The 20,071-nt window shown below is 40.0% G+C and overlaps 2 protein-coding genes across 2 annotated transcripts in view; one reads left to right on the top strand and one right to left on the bottom strand.

Moving 5' to 3' along the window:
• Positions 1-9,963, top strand: part of atxn7 (ataxin 7) — a 44,462-nt gene extending 34,499 nt beyond the window's left edge. Inside the window, exons 7-13 of the mRNA XM_084729474.1 lie at positions 1,385-1,719; positions 1,917-1,999; positions 3,338-3,618; positions 3,816-4,005; positions 4,119-4,240; positions 5,808-6,954; positions 8,039-9,963. Of these exons, the coding sequence (XP_084585600.1) occupies positions 1,385-1,719; positions 1,917-1,999; positions 3,338-3,618; positions 3,816-4,005; positions 4,119-4,240; positions 5,808-6,954; positions 8,039-8,056 (2,176 nt within the window). The 3' untranslated portion in view covers positions 8,057-9,963. The remainder of the gene's footprint in view (positions 1-1,384; positions 1,720-1,916; positions 2,000-3,337; positions 3,619-3,815; positions 4,006-4,118; positions 4,241-5,807; positions 6,955-8,038) is intronic.
• A 2,221-nt stretch (positions 9,964-12,184) lies between these two features.
• psmd6 (proteasome 26S subunit, non-ATPase 6) lies at positions 12,185-19,838 on the bottom strand. Its single transcript, XM_084729463.1, has 8 exons — positions 19,571-19,838; positions 18,074-18,279; positions 16,253-16,398; positions 15,947-16,166; positions 15,625-15,733; positions 14,360-14,528; positions 12,512-12,589; positions 12,185-12,416 (listed from the first exon to the last, which is right to left on the bottom strand). The coding sequence occupies exons 1-8, from the start codon at positions 19,713-19,715 to the stop codon at positions 12,320-12,322; spliced, it is 1,170 nt and encodes a 389-aa protein (XP_084585589.1). The 5' UTR covers positions 19,716-19,838; the 3' UTR covers positions 12,185-12,319.
• Between the last annotated feature and the right edge of the window lie 233 nt (positions 19,839-20,071).

Here is a 20,071-nt window from a genome sequence, read left to right as displayed (position 1 = left end):
CTGATCCTTGTGCACCGCCGAAAGCGCCAACAATGGGCACGTGAGCATCAGAACTGGACCACAGAGCAATGGAAGAAGGTGGCCTGGTCTGATGAACCACATTTTCTTTTACATCACGTGGATGGCCAGGTGCATGTGCATCGCTTACCTGGGGAACACATGGCACCAGGACGCACTATGGGAAGAAGGCAAGCTGGTGGAGGCAGTGTGATGCTTTGGGCAATGTTCTGCTGGGAAACCTTGGGTCCTGCCATCCATGTGGATGTTACTTTGACACGTACCACCTACCGAAGCATTGTTGCAGACCATGTACACCCTTACATGGAAACAGTATTCCTTGATGGCTCTTTCAGCAGGATAATGCACCGTGACACAAAGCAAAAATGGTTCAGGAATGGTTTGAGAAGCACAACAACAAGTGCTGATTTGGCCTCAAAATCCCAAGATCCCCAGATCTCAATCAAATCGAGCATCTGTGGGATGTGCTGGACAAACAAGTCCGATCCATGGAGGCCCCGTCGTACAACTTACAGGAATTAAAGGATCTGCTGCTAACATCTTAGTGCCAGATACCACAGAACACCTTCAGGGTTCTAGTGGAGTCCATACCTCAATGGGTCAGGGCTGTTTTGGCAGCAGAAGGGAGACCGACACAATATTAGGCAGGTGGTCATAATGTTTTTGCCTGGTTGGTGTATCTTACACATTGAAATAACTGTGTTAGCCTCCTACACACCTCTGTATTTCACAAGCGACTTCGTCCAAATACTGAATGTCCTGGTTCAAAGCTGGATTTATTAGCCTAAATTATTGATATTGAGTGTGGGTCAGTCCCAAAGATTGGGAGTAACTCAGGACATTGCTAGAACATTTCAATCAGTAACTCACCTGTGTTGTAAACAGTGTAAACAGAGTTGTACATATTGATACACAAACATAGACTGGGAGATGCAGCTTCCAGCTCTCACACGCTTCTTCTTTAGAAAATGCAAACAATCTTGTAAATCCTGAAATCTGCCAACTCTCAAAGCTTATTCACATCATCTTGAGCAGTGTATCTTATTAAGATTCTCTTTTCAGTAATATTTCCTCAACTCTGACTCCTCTTTAGCAAGTCAACAGGCTGCCATCTAAACGAGGAAGAGTTTTAAATGCTGGGTTGTGTTATTTGTTATCAAACTCAACTAGAGTCTGTCAGAGAAAAGTACTTCATTTTGATGATGTTTTGATAAATGATGGATCATATTAGATTTATGTTTTGTCCTCCCAGCCCCATCCATATGTGCACATCTGTCTCTTACCATGTGTTTCTCACTGGCTCTGTGTTGCTAACTCTCAGCTTCCTCCTTGTTGCCCTCTTCATCTCTGTAACCTTCTCTTCCAGCCTCACTCCCGCTGTCAAGGTGGAGAAGATGCATCTGAGGGTGGACTCGTCAGCTAAGCTGGTGCAGGCCCCATCTGCCCCTGCCACCACCTCATCCTCCTCTACATCCTCCTCTAGCACCACTGTGAGCTCCAACACTACCACCATCACCACCTCCTCCTCATCATCATCAGCCCTTAAACCAGGCCTTAACTGTCCCTCCATACCAAAGCCTCCATTATTGGCCCCGGGTCAGATTCCCAATGGCAAGGGCCACCTCTCAGTCCTCTCGGACAAGAAGCAGGACAGCAGCAGCAATGCCAGTAGCAGACGCCACCTTAACAAGAAAGTGGCAGGTCAGTTGGAAAAGGAATCGGAGGGAAACTACTTTGTTACAGTTTATGACATACAGTATTTTGATACTGTCCTATACATCTGAACCTTGTCTTTGATTTGATGCTAATATTTTACATAATACAATTTACAATTAAGCAAATTACCAGAGCAGGTGTGTCTCAATGTAAATAACAGTCTTCCTCTCCTGTGCCTTCAGAACGTGAGTTCAATCCAGACATCCACTGTGGCGTTGTGGATATAACAGCTCGGAAACCATGCACAAGATCCCTAACATGCAAGGTAACCAGTCTCTTGGATGTGTATTTTAGGCTATATAAATTGTGTATTATTTAAAACATAAATCTGGCAATTTTCTACAGTTTGGTTGCTGTCAGCAAATCCAATTAATGGACCAAATCCTTAAAGTGGGCTTGTTTGTTTCTAATTTTCCTCCCTATTTGTGTAAGTAAAAGGGTTGCAAATTTTGTGCATTTTCCGTAACCAATAGTTTAAAATGATAGCAATCAAATCATAAATTAGTCATTATAACAATTAATGAGATACAAAACACACTGTTTTCTCATTTGTTTCTCATTTTCTTCTCATTTTTATTTTTTCTCTTTTTTCTCATTTTAAGTTAAGTTTCCTCATTCAACAAATGCCTCTGCCAGACGAAACAATGTCAAATGAGGAGCAATCACTGCCAATTCTAGACTATTGATTAATTATTGATTAATACATTTTAAATTTATTCAGTTCTTAATGCATATGATTAAAGTATTAATTAGTTAAAGCAACATCTAAGCATCAATCTTAGGTGTGGCTGTTTCCCCATAGCAGCAACTGGCTGACAATGTTTGTAGGACTTGTTCTGTCAACCCCTGTGGTGTTGATTAAAGCATGACATCACCTGCAAACTTTCATATAAAAGTGATTACTGGCAGTAACCTGAGCACTCTTTATGTTACCAAGTACAGATTAATGTAAGGCGTTACAGAGTAATCGGTAATGCAAGAGGGACTCAAATCACTGAGCAGTATCTAAGAATGCCTTTGTGGCAATTAGCACTGGAAATTAAGAGCATTTTTTACTGCCCACCCACATATACATTGCACAAATCAAATTTCCAGTACTAACCTTATCAGTCAGAACCAAGAATTAACACCCTGTAATCACTATTGTAGGAGGCACTGTCATAAATAAAACTTTCCTTCTGTTTACTGAGTACAATACTGTTTTGTTAGAAGAAGATATTTTAATTTACAATTTGTCTCAATAAATAATTTCTTAGAACAGATGGGCCTTGTAGGTCTTATGAAAAGGAACGCAGAGAGGAATAAATATTATTTGGGGATTAGTTTCACCTGCAGAATTGATGCACTAGTTTTTGGCAGTGAGACACTTTGAAACAAAATATACCACAGAGTTTGTGTTCAGCGTACTGCAACAAAGGAACATGTCACCCTGTGTGATAGTGTAGCACATTCATTTATTGGACAGTGATGGAGCTGTATTGCACATTCTTGTCCTATAAGTTTTTATTTATAGGATAGTTATCATTTGCAGCAAAGTTGTCACTCATGAACCTGAGCAGATACACAATAATACTGATGCTTGTTCTGTCCACTGTCTCACCAGACACATTCCTTAAGCCAGCGGAGGGCGGTGCCAGGGCGGAGGAAGCGCTTTGACACGCTGCTGGCGGAGCACAAGAACAGAGCAAGGGAGCGGGAGAGGGAGAGAGAACTCCACCAACCCCATTCCCAGCAAAACCCCTCTCTCAGGGACCCACACCTCTCCTCCCACCCCGCCACTGCCCATGACGCTCACCAGGTCTCTCATGGCAACGGCCCCGCCCCAGATGCCACTAAGCCTTTGCCAGTTGGCAAGCCCAAATTTCACAGTCCTGGTCTTCCAAGGTACGTACTGCTCCACATCTTCATTTTTTCCTGTATTTTTGTATGTGCTGCATGTGGTGGCACCAAGTAAACTAGACTTAATAACTGAGAGGTGAAATAAACAGTTGCAGTTCATTATTTGACACAATTTTGTGTGGCTCCTTTAAACAGTTTTATGATTAAGGTGAAAATAAACAGCAACACTCTCTGTCCATCAGACTAAACAGCAGTCACGGAGGTGGTACCCCCGGAGACCCTGCAGTAGTCCATGAATCACCACACCATCCCCAAACAACCCCTGATGGGTTTTCCCGACCCTCCAGTGATGAGGGAGAGAACGAGGAGCGGGAGGACAGCGCTGACAAACTGGACTGTCACTATTCAGGTTATCACCCTCGACCGGCAGCTGTAAGTGACCTTTAACATCACTGGTCTTTTTAAAAGTTTGACTAATTTACAGCGTATTTCACAATTATGTTATTACCAAAAAATGGTAACTGGTGCCCCCTCTCTGTCGCCAGTACTGTACGTTTGGAAGTCGACTGTTTGGGAGAGGCTGTTACTCCTTTGACCGGCGATGGGACAGAGTGCGATGTGCCCTAACCACAATGATGGACAAGCATGTCAACTCTCAGATGTGGAAGTAAGTCTGTCCAACTCATATTAAATGAGACTCCCTACAATCTTGGTATTTCACCCAGGGGCGGTGATGTGTTGTGTGCCTTAATCCCAAGATTAAACACACAACAGACCTCACTCTGTTTGTACATTCAAACAGAGTTGATCTTTAATTTTTTTTATTTTGACTTGCGTAGATACTCCTTGTACTGTTGGCACAACTGCAGCCACAACTAGAATACCCTGCAGATTTTCAAATTACTTTCACCTGACTGTTGATAAATTCCCAAATTGACCATCATAACATTTTACTGGAAATATTTCTCAGTAAATAGTGCTAAAACATGTTGACATTTAGATGGACTAAATTGCACCCAAGAACAAAAATCTACTCAGATGGGGGGGTCGGTATTCTCATGTCGGTGTAAGTGAGTATTTTGCATCAATAGAGAGGCTAAGTCTCTCCTCATCTCGTGAACCACCGTAGGACCTTACTTTGGAAAAAGTATGAACAGTAATCAACTTATTTATCAATAATTTTACAATTCAGTTTGTTGTAAAACTGTTGAAGGATAAGGCAAGGCAAGATGAAGGTATTTATATGTCACATGTCATATTCAACAACAACCTAAATTTCTTAACAGAGTACATAGGCATAAAACCTGACAGACAAATAGTAAAAACAACAAACGCAGACAAGAATAAACACATAGAATCAAAACAATTAAAGCAACAAGGCAAAGGCACACAGAATAAAAACAACAGAAAAAATATATGAAAAAACTGTCAAAAGCACATCAGATTAAAAAAACAATAAAACAGGTTTGTTTTAAAGAAAAATTAATCAAAATTTAGACTTTAAGACTAAAATTACATAAATTATACATTTGAAGATTCGTAATTATAAAGACTACACACTCAGAAGTCGCATAAGTGAAGTTACGATTTTCTCCTTCCAAGAGCTGATGTTAGCCGCTGAAGCTATGATGCTTATGATGATCTGTTCTGTACCGGGACGCAGCCACACAACAATGGGTCTTGTTCGTTCTTTTGCTTCCCGGATGAGAAAAGGACCAGGAGTCACTGGATAAAATACATCAGGAAAGATCAGATTGCAGTGTACAGCAACATTGGTGTTCATTACGTATAGTGTATGAAACAAGGGATCTAATTCACTGAGCGGTGCAATATAATATAATAATAATAAACTTTCACACCAAACTAAACTATGGCAAACCTTCCACAAATCAGAATGTTTTTGACGTGTAAAATCACCACAAACACCACATGTGTAAATATGATGCAGTTTACTAAGAAAGGTGTCTCTTGCCAGAGACAACTGTTCATATTTTTCCCATGTGGCACACCAGAAGGAGAGACATTCATTAAACAAACTGTTTGTATTTACTCTGGCTGATGGTCACAGAGCTTGCCGAAACATGCATTGCTATTCCTGCAAAACCACACAAAGTTTTTAGGGAGTCCCCAGATTTATTTTAGTTGAGAGACATAATAATCAGACTTGTTGTTTTTTATGGTCCATATGTTTGACTTATTAATATAATAATTAATGGTATTTATCCTTGTTGCAGAAAAATCCCCTTGGCCTTGGAGAACTCCTCCTCCGTTGCACCTACCCATAGGACAAGCACAAATTCCCACTGTAGCACTCCCTCTTCAGGCTTCCTGGGCCCCCCTGCCACCTTGCCCCAGACTCCTTATAGCCAATCCTACGAGGGCAAGTCCGTGCTCTCCTATGGGACCACCTTAAATGCCCGCAGCTCCCCACAGGGCGGGGCTGAGCACCCGGCCTACGGCATTACGCAGGCCCGACAAGTGTCTTCGTCGCCGCAGATGCCTTCTGCCCACTCATCCTCATCCTCTTCTTCAGCTCCTTCCCTAGCCTCAGGCCGGGCGCTTAAGTCCCGTTCCTCCAGCAGCAGCAGCACTACCAAGTCATCGTCATTCAGACCCAAGGAGATGTCCTCTGGCTCCTCCACACCTGTTCCCAACTCCACTGGTGGGGGTGGCAGTGGAGCCAACAGTAACAGTAGCAGCACTAGCTTAGGCTCGGGAAAGAAGAGGAAGAACAGCTCAATCCTCTCTTCATCCCACGGGCCCTCTGAATCATCCTCATCTAATGCCAACTACTCTTCCTCCTCCTCCTTCAAGAAGAACTGTGCAAATGTCGGCAGCTCAGGGAGCACCTACCACCACGGCTCATTAGGTCCTTCATCCTCATCGTCATTATCCTCCTCCCACAGTGGAGTCCACAGCGTGGGGCTCAACTGTGGCCCAACTGTGCGGACCAATTCACTCAGCCTCAAGGCCGAGCCTTCTGGAGGTTCAGCTGGTGGTTCCTCAGGGCCGCCGGTGCGAGGTCCTCCCTCTGGCAGCCCCGCAGAGTCCATCAAGCGCATGAGCGTGGTGATGAACAGCAGTGACTCCACCCTCTCCCTGGGGCCCTTTGTCCACCACCAGTCCTCATCCGACCACCATACCAGCTTCAGCCACCACTCCTCAGACGGCCGCCTGGAGGGCAAGAAGCGCAAAAGCTCTCCTGGCTCCAGCGGCATTAACAGTGGAGGTGGGGCAGGAGGGCTTGGAGGAGGGGGAGGGGGACCAGGACCAGGTAGACCCAAAGTGGCCAAGTCACCTGCCATTAACAACATCCATGGGAAGCATGGACGGAGCATTCCAGGGACAACAGGGCTACCAAACAACTCCCATTTACATCAGGTGGGTGTTGCATGGTTCAACGTTAATTAGATTTTTTCACTTGCCCGGCTAGGCAAGTGGATCATAATAATCTAATCTAAATAGTTTAATTCTTTTGCTAGATTTACTAGCCCAGTATGGCATTTAACTTGCACCAGGCAAGCAGGCAACCCTTATTGTCGAGACCTGCTTTGTAATATATTGGATGCATTTTACTAGCAGTCTAAATACATGCCTGTTTAAATTATACATCTTCACTATCTGACATATTCAAACTGCTCACAAAGCTATCTGACAGTATGTGACAGGGTTTGATAAATACACAGGGGTTATCCAAAAAATGTGTCAGTAGCTGTAGTATTTGCAGAAACAGTAGATTGATTTTCCATTTGAAAGATGAATCTGAAAATCTTATAAGAGTTTACTTAATCCATCATTCAAAAATACCAAACTTTCTGTGAGTTGGCAGTGCCTTACAGATATGTTGGAAATGTAAATTACAGGCTCTGCTTCACTTTACAGATAGGTGACACATTTTGAAATATGAAACTTTGTTGTGTTTTCCTTGAATTTTTTTCACCTGTCTGTAGAATGAAGCATGATTTTGGTTGTTAACGGCACAAAAACATTTAAATTAATGTGATAAAGAAGTGAAATGGTTATTTTGAGTATATATAAAAATACACAATGACTAGAGCTGTAAGGTGCTGGAAAAGCTTGAAAATGCACCTTGAATGGGCGCCCCAGTAGCTCAACTGGTAGAGCGTGCAGCCCATGTACAAAGACATTGGACCTCAGCAGCGGCCATGGGTTTGATTCCTGCCTGTGCCTGTGAAAATGACTTAGAATAACAAGTTGAGGCCATTGTAACCCTTTGGACTTACCTAGAATGTTTTACTTTTAATGATTGAAAGCCGTTAGTATTTTAAAATGAAGTATCCAAGACAGATTGACTAAATTTGTTAACAATTATTTATTGGTTTTAGACTGTTCAACAGCACTTAGCACAATACCAAGTTAAATAATAATCACAAATAACAGACGCATGTCATAAACAGACAGACAGATTGACTTAACAAATGTTTTTTTCTTGCCGCTTCCCCAGCCAAAGGCTCGTCCCTGACAGCGGTGTCCGGCTTCTGTGTATGGAACCGGCAGGCGGACGGGGAATAGTCCGGAGCAGTCCGCACGCTGCTCTGGACTGCACGAGGCCTTCGAAAATCAAACCCACATTACTCTCAGCTTCCCACAATCCTCAGGGTGGAGATGATCTGGACTGCCCAGTGAAGTCAATGTGGTCCTTACTATTTCTCCCAAAGCCATGTGTGTATGTGTGTGTGAGAACGGGGGTGGACAGGGGCGGTGGCACTGTACGGGGATGGCGTGGAGCACCAGGGGTCTAATGAGTGAGCCAAGGACCCCCACCCCCTCCACGCAAGTGTCGTCCCAGTATTCTGAGAGGTCTTCCTGTCTGGTTGGAACAATAGCAAACAGCCTTGGGTCCCTAGCTCATTGGGTTTAGGTTAAGGGCTGCCGCAACAAGCCGTCACGACGCTGAGCAACTGGGGAGACAACAAGCCGATCTCTTCCGTGTTTGTGTCAGAGTGAGTGTGTGAATGTGCGTGTGTATATGAGTATTTTTCTCATGTCAGATTCTGCTGGACTACTGGAATTTCCAACTTAATTACACCCCCAGCGCCTGATCTCAGAAGCCTTGGAAAGGAGAGCAGGAAGAGCAGCAAAACTGTTACTTGCAACACCTTAAACAACATACAATCACCTTGTTATTTCACTTTCCGTTAGTTTGACTCTCTCTGGCGACATGTCAAGTAGCCACAAGGGTTACGCGCTGTAGCCTGAGAGGAGCCCATAGGGACGATCTGGTCAATTCTTTTATTCTCCAGAATAATTATGCAAGTGTTACCTTTTTATGATTTCTTATGAGCTTTTTACACTGAACTACAAAGAGTCTTTGTAGACGTGGTGGAGACAGTTGTTGTGCTTTCAAATGTGAAAAGGATGCCTGATGTGCCCATTCGATTGAATCTTTTGTCAGAGAGATAGCTTGGTCTTGAGGACACCTGTTAATTTTCTGAATCTTTTCATCGTGCAAAATGATTGCCACATTAGACCTACCCCCCAACTGTGAACAGCACTAAATAACTACTTTATCCACAGGCACTGCGTAGTTGTCCACAAAGCTAGCCAAACGCTGCTATCAGCTTAGCCAACTACTTTTTGTTGTTGTTTTTTTTCTTTTCAACTAAAAGGTGGGCAGTTTTGCTCATGAAGCGGTGATGGTGCATTGCCTGTGTGGACATGAAGAAAATCTGTGCAAACCCTGTTGTTATTGCCACAACTTTACCTACTCTTTACCCATACAGCTCTGTATGAATTCCATGCAGCTGTTGTGGGCAGATGTGAATTGTAATGTTTATTTTTCCTACATAGGGATCAGGTATGGTACGTCTTAACTGGAGCAAACTTTATGCATGTCACCTGTCTTCTGTGGGTTTGAGTGACCCCTCCCAAGTCCCGCCCCTTTTGGAGTCAGATTTCTCCTTTCCGGTTTCTTGTACTCAGACATGCTATGTGATAGGCTTATCTGTTCTGATGCTGTGCTCATAAGCGTACTCATAAAACTCCCCTGACCACTTTAACTTCATGTTTTTAAACTCATTGAGAAGAAAAGGAAGAATGTATGTATTAATCCTCCTTGGGGGAATTCAGTTTTTAATTAATTCTATTGTTAATTGTTTTAAGTGTAGGTGGTCCTTACAAACTGAACTACTGCCACCCCTGTAACAACTTTAATTGCATTACTAAATATTAATTTGGTACTTGGTATCTGCCACTACATAAATGTAAGTACTTGTACTTGGTCTGAAAAAAACAAAAGTGGTATTGGTGCATCCCTATTTTGATGGAATAGATGAAGATGGTTAAAAGATATTGCTGAGGGACATGTACAAGCAACATGTATATTTTTATTTGTTTATCATTTATTTAGACAGGAAGGTACCATTGAGATACTAGATCTTCTCCCTGGGAGTCTTGGTCAAGGCAGCAGAACATGCAGACAATTTCATGGCTTAGAAAACATACAGTAGTTCAAAAAGATAACATAAATGAAATAGTATAACATACAGGCCATACAAGCGAAATCCTTAATATAATATATACCAGGGTGCATAAAAATATTAATTATTATTAATTATAAATTAGCTAATTTACATGTGATGATATAGCCTCTTTGTCACTTTTACATCCCCAGGCAACATCTTTTAACCATTTTCAAAATTTTCTTTTCAGTGTGGACGAGTCTAGCACATACCATATTTAAGTGCAGGAAAGAAGAAAGTTAAACAAGGTTCCACCGCTTATCAAGTTTGCTTAACTGATACTGGAGCACAGACCAAAAAGGGGCCGGACTTAGGATGGGTTAGTTGTCCCTCCTGTGTATAACCACTACCCAAGCTCTGGGTGTTAAGAGTTTCAATGCCTCGCTGTAACACTATGTTGCTGTGTTGAGAAAAGATTTGCCGGCTGGCATTTTACTCTATTCCTTTGTCAATATGGAGTCTTAAATCAGGCAATAGTTGCCCATCTTGTTGGGATGTTTGCATATATTTCATAGTCTTGAGTGGGTTTTATGGTGCGAGATTCATAGAGATGGCTTCACAGGACATATTTAAACTTTTGGCAACACCTGTTGATTTATGGAACCTCCACTGATGTCAGATAGCGTGGAAAAGTAGGGGAGATGATTTTTTAAAAAAAAGAATTTTAATTTTGCTTTTTTCTTGTAGCCTATGTATCAAACAAGTATTGAAGTATCCCTATTTGAGAATACATATTTTGTTAACAAATTGTACATAGTGAAATATGTATTTTTGCACAGGCATTTTTCGTACACGCTGAATTTTTTGGTACAATTTTAAAAAAAAGTCATTATTTATTTAGTAAGAAAAAAAGTTACGAGTGGTTCACTGCCAAGTCTATATAATGCAATACGCCTATATGTAGAAGCTGAAGCATCTCATGAATCGTGTACTGAAAACCTTTAAGGAACAAAGATGAAGTGTTGCCACTGTAGCATGTGTCTGTCTGACAGAGGTTACCTTTATTCACTTTTTAAGGTCTCAATCACATGTGCTTTTACAAGACATTTTACGTTGCCAATGAATCAACAACAAAAAACCATATTAAATGACCCAATTAGCCTGTGATTTTGGACTGTCCCGCAGGTTTGAAGCTGTGCCCGTTGTTTAACTAACCAGTTTCCATGGACTCTTCAGTCATACACTTTGTAGACCTTAAACATGTTTCATGATTGAAAAACACTTAGTGTTCTTTTATAAAAGGCTGACGGGACTTAAGCAATCATTGCAAGGAAGAGGAACACTTCAAACAGTCCAACTGCTTGCATTATTGTTGCCAAACACGCAATTTGAATCACAGCTTTTAAAGAAAATAGTTTGCAGCTTTTAAAAAGAAATATCAAATTAAGAAAGTGCCTGAATTTGTTTCACCCTGACTGTTTGAGGACAGTATTCTTTGGGTTGTTTTACCTTACTTGAATGTTCAAAGTGTTTAGGAGTTTGCTTTTAAATCTGCCTATGAACCCTAAATGTGGTAAAACCTGAGCTCATCACCTGCCCATTATGAAACACTTTAGTATTGTGTGTTTTTCTTTAGGGGGAGGGGTTGGGGGTTTAACCAAGTTTTCCAGACAAGACGTTGAGATTTTCTGTTTGTGTGGCTTAAGCCCCCTCTGGTTTACTGGGATTTGTACAAAAAAAACAACAAAAAAAAAAACTTCAATCAAGTGTTTTGTTTACCCTCAAACTCAGCTGACATCTTGGCATTGTTTCCAGTAGAAGGAAACATTGTGAGGATGTTTGTTTTTTATTAGCACCATAGACTTGGAATGTGAAAGTGAGAGAGAATACAGCTCGTGTTTGGGAGGAAAAAATAAATCCACCATTCATACTATGTAAAAGCGTGTATAGATTTTTTTTGTATACATTATCAAAATCATTTTCAGCTGGACTTATGTATTGGCTGCTATGTAATTCATGAACAAAACATAGGTTAGAATTAATATTTAAAGAAAAAAGATTGTATAGTATATTTGTTTTGTAACAAGTTTCTGTAAATAAAATAATTTATACTGCTATTTATATGAAACAATGTGTCTGCCTCTTTCCTAAAATATATTAAAAAAAAAACACACACTTGACAAATGCAATCCCAACAGTTAAACAAATTTTATTATATACACAATATAAGAGTCACTTTGTCAGACAAACTACAGGTGTGGGTATAACAAGAGTGATACAAGTCACCCCTCCCTTGCGGTGATGAGGAAATATGGCTGCCGTGGTTACATGTTGATAACTCGGGACAATTTCTGCACTCTGTTGAGCAGCAAGTCGCCCTTCTTGATTGTTTCCTGGTACTGCCAGTTTTTGCTGTCAGGTCTGGAAAGAAGAACAGGAAGAGATTTCTTAGAGTTGTGCCTTTGGTGACTCAGTTATTTCAGGAAGTACTGAGGTTTGAAGAGTATCAACATTACCTATTGGTTTCCACAATCTCATTCACTTTATCAATTTTACAGTGGAGACGGCCTGCAGCTATGAATCGGGACAGTTCCCTGAAAAAGGAGAAGAGATTGGGTTCAGTTAGTCAAAACAAAAATCAGTTATAACATGACGTTTTAATGGTTGGAAAAAAGGAAATAACTACATTAATTCAACATCTTGGGGAATGTGCTTGTTATTCACTTTTATTTTCCACGAGTTAGATAATTAGATTGATTCCACTCATGTCTGTACAGTGCATGTGAAGCTACAGCCAGCTGGTTAGCTTAGCATAAAGACTGGAAACGGGTCAATAGTGAGGATGCAAAATATTGGATTTTTACTGATATATCAATATTTAACTTATTTTGGCTGATTGCCAATGCTTTTACTGACATATGCACATTTTTTTTCCTCCAGAGAACATGAAGTCTTTCCTGCGATGAAATTAATGTATTATTATGTCTCCACTTACCGTTATGGTCCACGGGTAGGTATGGACATAAATACTGTGCTTTTCAAAATGTGCACATTTACTGGGCAAAATAAGAACTTATGCTGACAGTTTTTTTCCACTGGCTCTTGTTTCTCTTAAATTTGTCATCGTTTATTTCAGGCCAATATTATATTTCAATTTAAAGCCTTTATCGGCCAATAGTGATCGGGTCTTAAAACTATTGAATTTCCCTTGTGAGGTATTGAATTTCGTTAACGTTAACTAACGGTCTTAAGTTTTTCTTGTCCTTTTGTCGGGATATATAAACACTGTAATGTCATAAATAACTAAAATGTATATGAAATTTTGGTGTGATTTATTATTATGCTCTTCTTCGTTCTTTCTATACTAACTCAGTATTATGATGTCGGGAATATGATTTATTTTGACACTTAACATTTGCTTCCAGTGAGATACTGAGTTTATATACAGAATGTATTTTTTAATTTAAAAAAACTGCCATTTTTTTTAAAGTGGCAGCTGAACTCAGAATAGGAGTTCGTTAAGATTATTCCAGGCAATATGAATGTGATTATAATAAAATGTTTTACTAAACTCAAGTATTGGGTTAATAATTGTTTTCTAAAGATAAATATTCATGCTTATATTCCATTATATCTTTAATACTTTTGCCAGTATAGCCATGAAGTTGGCATTCAATTTCAATTTTTCCTTAATTTGGAGAATCCTGGACGTACCCTGCTGATGATGTGCTGATACTATTGTTCAGCCTTAGTAAAGTACTTGCTTGGCTCTGTTCTAAAGTAAGAAAATATGCCTACCGGCACCAAACATATTTGCAGGTTATATTTTGTTTGCTTAATCTGTAGTAAAACAATAGCTGTACAGAGAGGTTGTGTTGGACTATTTCTTGGCCAGGTGCACAAACCAGCTGGCGGAAGTATCTTCGTATTTCGGTACAGACAAGAGAGAGGTATCAATCTAATTTCCCAAAATGTCAAAATATTCCTTTTAATGTTCCCAGGAAGCTTTAATTGAATACTTTCATGTGAAGTCAAAGGACTACACAAGTAAAGTTTACTGGGAACAGGATTAAGGTCGCTGGTTCCCATTTGTTGTGTCTGTATTTTGTCTGCTGAGCTCTTTTTCAGTCCTTCCACACAATTTGGGTCATTTACTCCAGATCTTAGTTTACACCCTAACTGCTGAAAAAAATGCTGATCCATTTTGGATCAATCACTTCAGTTTATCTGCTGGTACAGTATATGCACTTCAACAACACCCTGCTCCAAACTCATCAATAAAACACTAAAAGGAACCGCTGAAGAATTTTTTTTAGAAAGATTCCAGATGGCATGACGTATGAGCACAGTGTACGGGCACTCACTGGTCGATGAACTCCGTGCTGACACCAAAGGCCTCAGCCATGTAGCCCAGGGTGAGGGAGCGGTAGGACTCTAGCAGCTGGCTGTATGCCTGGATCCTCATCTCCCTCACATAGTAGCGGTAGTGTGGCGCAAAGAGCCAGTCCTTCTTCATCTCCTGCTCCACCATGGCTGTGGCACGAAGAAAACAAATTCCCTGTCACTATTCAATTGTCACAATGTGGCAACACAGGAGAATGCATGGACATATATTATACCCTAGTAAAGTCCTACAGTGACAATTTGAAGGACAGGTGTGGATGATTTTTTTTTATAAACAGTGGCAAAGGCTGGAGAACATGTGACTGTACAGTCTGAGCATGCAACATTAGAGTTCCCTCCACATAAGTGAAAAGAATTGCAATTTTACTTTCTGCTTAGCAACTTGAGGGCAGATAAAGAAACTGGAGAGAAAAGGGATAAAAGGGCACAGTGCCTAAAACTGAAATAAAATCATGAATTTTCCATATATACATTAATATATAAAAGAAGCACAAAAACCCAATAAAAAGAAGTGTGTCCCGTTTGTCCACTGTATTAAAACAATTCAGTACTGATCTGGAGTCACTGGGTCACATAATATGGAAGCTATTGAAAAAAGTGCAAATATTTTCTGTTCAAATATTCATGTCAAATAAATTAATGACATATTAGCACTCAACATACACGTTCTACGTGAGACCAACTTCGTGTAATTTTTTAAGTCAGCACAAAGTTATTGAAAACAAGTGAACTGACAAGTTTATGCAGCACTGGTGGAGTTGATCAGGTAGAGACAGGATGAAAAGGAGACGTCTTGTATAGTAATAATTCATGGCTTACTGCAGTGGGATCGCCGTCACACAGTTTTTAATTGACTAGTTTTGATGTTAAAAAAGGCACTTTGGCCTACATCCAAGCATGCAGGAGAACCTGCAGTAGCTGCACATGACAGGCCGTATCTAGAGCCAGTGTTTGGTTAGTCTGCAATTGGCTACTGTAGAAACGTGGGGGTAACAACATGGACCCACACCCTGTGTAAATATAAAGGGCTCTTATTCTGCCAATAAACTATATATAATACAAACTGGATTTTTAAATATTGGAATATATAAAACAGCAGACTGGAAAGTACGTTATAAGTCTGTAGTGATAAAAATAGCACCCTACAAGTGACCAGATTAAGAGTGTTTGTTTCTTCCAAGTTTTTCAGTGTTTTTTAGGCCTATAAAAGAAACTGTTTCCTTACCCAGAGACTGGAAGAAGACGGAGTAGCGGCACTCGTACAGGGAGAACAGATACTGACGAACAGAAGGCAGGCTGTGCAGCACCTCCAGGATCTCTGCTCCCTTTATTACCTGAAGAGGAGCACAGTTCATTGGAGTCAGAGTGCCAACTTACACACGTGTCCCCAGCCATAACCTCGGTGAAGGTATTTCACAAATCCAGTATACATACTGTTTATAGTGATGAAGCCATTAGTTCAATTCTACTTACAATCGTACAAAATTCACAAAGACACACAAACTTCCTCAGTAGTCACTCCTGAGCACATACACTCAGTCACGTACCTTCTCACGAAGGTCAGGCCTCTTGAGGGCGATCATGCAGACGTAGACGGTGTAGGTGACAAAGGTCTTGTAGTCCATGAGCTCATAGGAGGTGAAGGTGGAGACTGTGTCGAGGAAGAGCTCAGCAGCTTGTTTGAAGTCCCTGATGGCCACGCAGTACAGGCCCTGGTAGACCTTCAGACGGTTCCTCCTGTCCCAGTCTCCCCCCTCCTCAATGAGGCTACAGAGACAGAGACACATACATAGATCAGTGATGAACCTGTGGGTGGAAATGCTGCAGAACGACGATGTGGGAGCCTTAATTACCTTTTTGCTTTCTCAGAGTTGCGTGTGATGAGGTCACTGTCCATATAGAAGAGGCCGATCCTTAGCAGGTAGAAGACAATATCTAGTCTATGACCCAGAGCCACTGTCTTGTCATAGGTCTTCCTGAAGGCTGTTAGGGCGCCCTCCTGTGGACAAACAAGATAATGTCAATAAATCAGCTACCACTAAAAAAACATAAACATAAACAACCATTTTACTAATATAAATGCTTCCTGCTGCACTATGTCAGTAAGCAAGTCACCACCACTTTGTCATAATGTCTGATCACTTCAAAAGGGATCTTCACAGCAACTGAAAAAGAAACCATTATAGATGGTCTGTCATCCAAAATACCAAGAGACTGATTTTCTGTGTAGTGGAGTCAAGAGTGCCACTACAAGTCAACAAGAGGCAAGCATGCTGGAGAATGCTTGAGTAGTACTTTGGCACTGATACAAAACAGTGTCACTGAATCAGAAATACATCATTGAGTGATATTTTCATTCAAAGGTGTACAAAGTTTTTGTGATACTAACTGTTACAAATACCAACCATAAGCACATGTGCACTCAGCAAAGTGTTCAGTTTTATCAACATCTGAATTGACAACTTTCAGTGGATAATGCTGTCTTACGTCTTGAATTCAGTCCAGTTTCTAATTGAAATAGGAATGTGCCTGTGCTAAGCAGAGTAAATAAAGAGTCTTTGAGTTTTGGACTGTTGGTCAGACTAAAGAAAGAAACAATCTAAAGATGTCATTTTGAAAAATCTGCAATCTTTGAAATTTCCCAGAGCCCACATTTTTTCACAATTTATAACCTGAAAAATTAATTGTGAAACCGTTTGGCAGATTTATCAATATTAAAAATTGTTAATTGTAATCTATTACAAACTAGCAAAAACTTACTTACTGTTTAGAATAAAATGAAATACAACAAAATTAGCTTAGTCCATCAGAAAACTAATACGCTCAAGTCAGACTGCAAGACTTCTTGGTAACTGAGATCACTCACACAAACAATACATGAATGAATACTCATGATTATTCTCAGTATGCTGCTGACTAGGGCTGCATGATATGGTAAAAAAGTCAGTGTGATTATTTTGACTGAAATTAAAATTGCAATATGATTACTGGGAATGGTCATTTTTGCAGCACAATTTTCATTTTCACTGGAAAAAAAGAATAAAATCAGGATGCAGGGTTCTGCAATTTGGATATTATACTCTTCCATATTGCAATTTCGATAATACTGCAATTAACTGTGCAGCTCTAGTGCTGACTGATTCTGTTAGAAATAAAGAAAAAAATGAATTGACGTCACTTTTAACAGGTGATTCTCTGTTAAACAGGGTAAGCACTACTCCTATCAATAAGGCCATGAACTTTATCATGAATTTGTAGATGATTATTAATAATGGTATTATGTTTTCCCTTTCTAAAACCACTTTGACATTATTTCAGAAAAGCATTTTTACAAATAATACAGCTGATCATAGTTGCTTATATCTAGTAATTTGCCACTAGGGCTGAGTATTGGTACTTGTTTGTGAAACTGAGCATGGTGTACTTGAGGAAGTTGGCAGTTCAGTGTGCTGAGATGCCACAATCTATGGCTATAAAGCATTTTCATACTTGACACAATCATATCAGCCAAAATGTCAAACAGTGACAGATAGGATCAATTCAATTCAATTTACCACATAAGGACGTCAACAAACACCCACGAGTGGCCAATTTTAGTTTTCACACTTTACAGGGCATTATGCCAAAGACAGCCTACTCATCGATGTTGTGTGTGCTGACTGTGGAGGAGTTACCTTGTCTCCAATTCTGATCAGATATTCAGCTTTGGCCATCATGGCATCTCGGATCTCACTCTCTCCCAGGTTCTTCTCTGCATCTTCCAGCACATCATCCAGGCGCTTCAACTCCTCCTCATTGGCCTTCTTCATTTTACTCAGCAAGTCACCATCCAGCTGCCACTTCAGATCCTTACACAGACCCTCATAATATGGTGCCATATCTGAAGCAGAGAGAAACCAAGATGAATTTACCTGTGGACTGGATTACAACAGTCCTGAGTATGAACGCCTACAGGTCAGACCCAGAGAGGTTCTGATCAGAATCAGAGATACTTGACCAATCCCCATAGGGAAATTGAGTTACATTACACTTGCTCTCCTATTACACCCTTATCCCCACAATATATATAAAAAAAAATGCTTGTGAAATGCTAAGAAAAATGGAAAATATATTGGCCTATCAAAGCTAGATTGATTTATATCGGCATCAGCGTACATGTTGTTCAATATGTGGTTATAAAAAACTTTTTAAACATAATGTAGATTGTTTTTGTTAGCTATATGGGCAGCGTAACATGTATATTTAAAAAAACAGGTGTATGTATATGTACACACATATATTGTTCTATTTGTGTTCTGTATTTAACATTATTTATGAATATTAAAAATATCAAAGTTTACTGTTTCAGTTCTCTGATACCATTTTTAAAATTACAATATTTTTAGGATGTAATCAAAAAATGTTCAAGTAATCTTTCACAATGTATCTATAATCAAATTACACATTTTTCAATTGTAATCTAGGCTGATTATGGCTACATTACTTTGTTTAACTTAATCTGATGTAATCTGATGTAATTCCAGATATATGTAATCCGTTACAACCCAACCTTGGTTCTGGTGAAAGAAAAAAAAGTTTTCAAGTTTTCACATAGCTAGTTGTATATTGAACAACATGCAGTTAGTGCCAATACTGTTGTAGACCAGTATCAGCTGATAATTATGGTAGACCGATGTATTGGTTGGGCTCCAATATACACAGATAAACATAAGTGTGTGCGCGTGTCTGTGTGTCTGTACACACATTAATTAAAAATTATGTTATTTGTAGTGCGGTATAGACCCCCTTTTAATGATTAATTATGATTTAGCGCTACATTGAAAGTAAAATTACTTTTATTTTGAGAAGTGCGGTTTCTTTAACTTTTTTCTCTGTAAATTAGGCAGATCTAGAAAATAAGAGTAATTTAGCATGGTAATATTAGACACAGTTTGACAAACAACGCTTAATACGATAGCTTGTTGGCTAACATTAGCCAGCTGACGTTTGCTGTTAAAGTTAGCTGAAGTGCTAAGCTACTTCCACTGTGAAGATTTAGACTTAAGTAAAAGTGGAAAACATTTTTGGATTATGCCTACGTTTAAAGGGCAATTGACAAAAAACGTATATGCGTACATTATTGTCTGCACAATATACACTATGACCAACAATTATGATATATGCTAACTCACTGTTAGCTTTAATAGCGTCCATGAGCTCAGTCTTCACTTTAGCATCCTGTCGGTGACCGTCCATCGTGAGCAGAAACTTGAGCTGTGCTATCCTCAGGTCAGGGTTTTTGGGCAGACCCTCTTCTTCTAGATTCTCTAACGGCATTTTTAGTCTAAATTATAGGAACTAATACACGAACTGCAGGCTTTCTTTGTGTCGACTCAGTCCACTACTCGCCGTTACCAGCTAGTGTACGATGACTACGGAAAACACTGAACAGTGTTGCTTCCTGCGGAGTGTCAGTCAACGACGGAATGAAAGAGCGGAACACAGGCTCACATTAAACTACCAATTTATTACTTATTGCCCCCTGCTGGACATGAGTTTGAACAACTCCTGTATCACAATTCTACATTTTTATTATCCTGATAGAAAAACCTTAACCTCATTCAAGTACAAAATGTGTTTTGTTTACTAGAATAGTGCTTCTCACACTTTTTGCAGTACTCAGTGTTCCTACA

The sequence above is a fragment of the Lutjanus erythropterus genome, chromosome 2, assembly GCF_056507025.1.
Source record: "Lutjanus erythropterus isolate fLutEry1 chromosome 2, fLutEry1.hap2, whole genome shotgun sequence".
Classification (NCBI taxonomy): Eukaryota; Metazoa; Chordata; class Actinopteri; order Lutjaniformes; family Lutjanidae; genus Lutjanus; species Lutjanus erythropterus.
This window is presented reverse-complemented; position numbering and strand designations above follow the sequence as displayed.

Coding starts and splice junctions, on each gene's coding strand:
- psmd6 (XM_084729463.1), bottom strand. CDS start 19,715: ATGCCGTTAGAGAATCTAGAAGAAGAGGGTCTGCCCAAAAACCCTGAC. Junction 18,280..19,570: donor GGACGCTATTAAAGCTAACA/GTGAGTTAGCAT, acceptor TCTCTGCTTCAG/ATATGGCACCATATTATGAG. Junction 12,417..12,511: donor GAGATTGTGGAAACCAATAG/GTAATGTTGATA, acceptor TCTTCTTTCCAG/ACCTGACAGCAAAAACTGGC.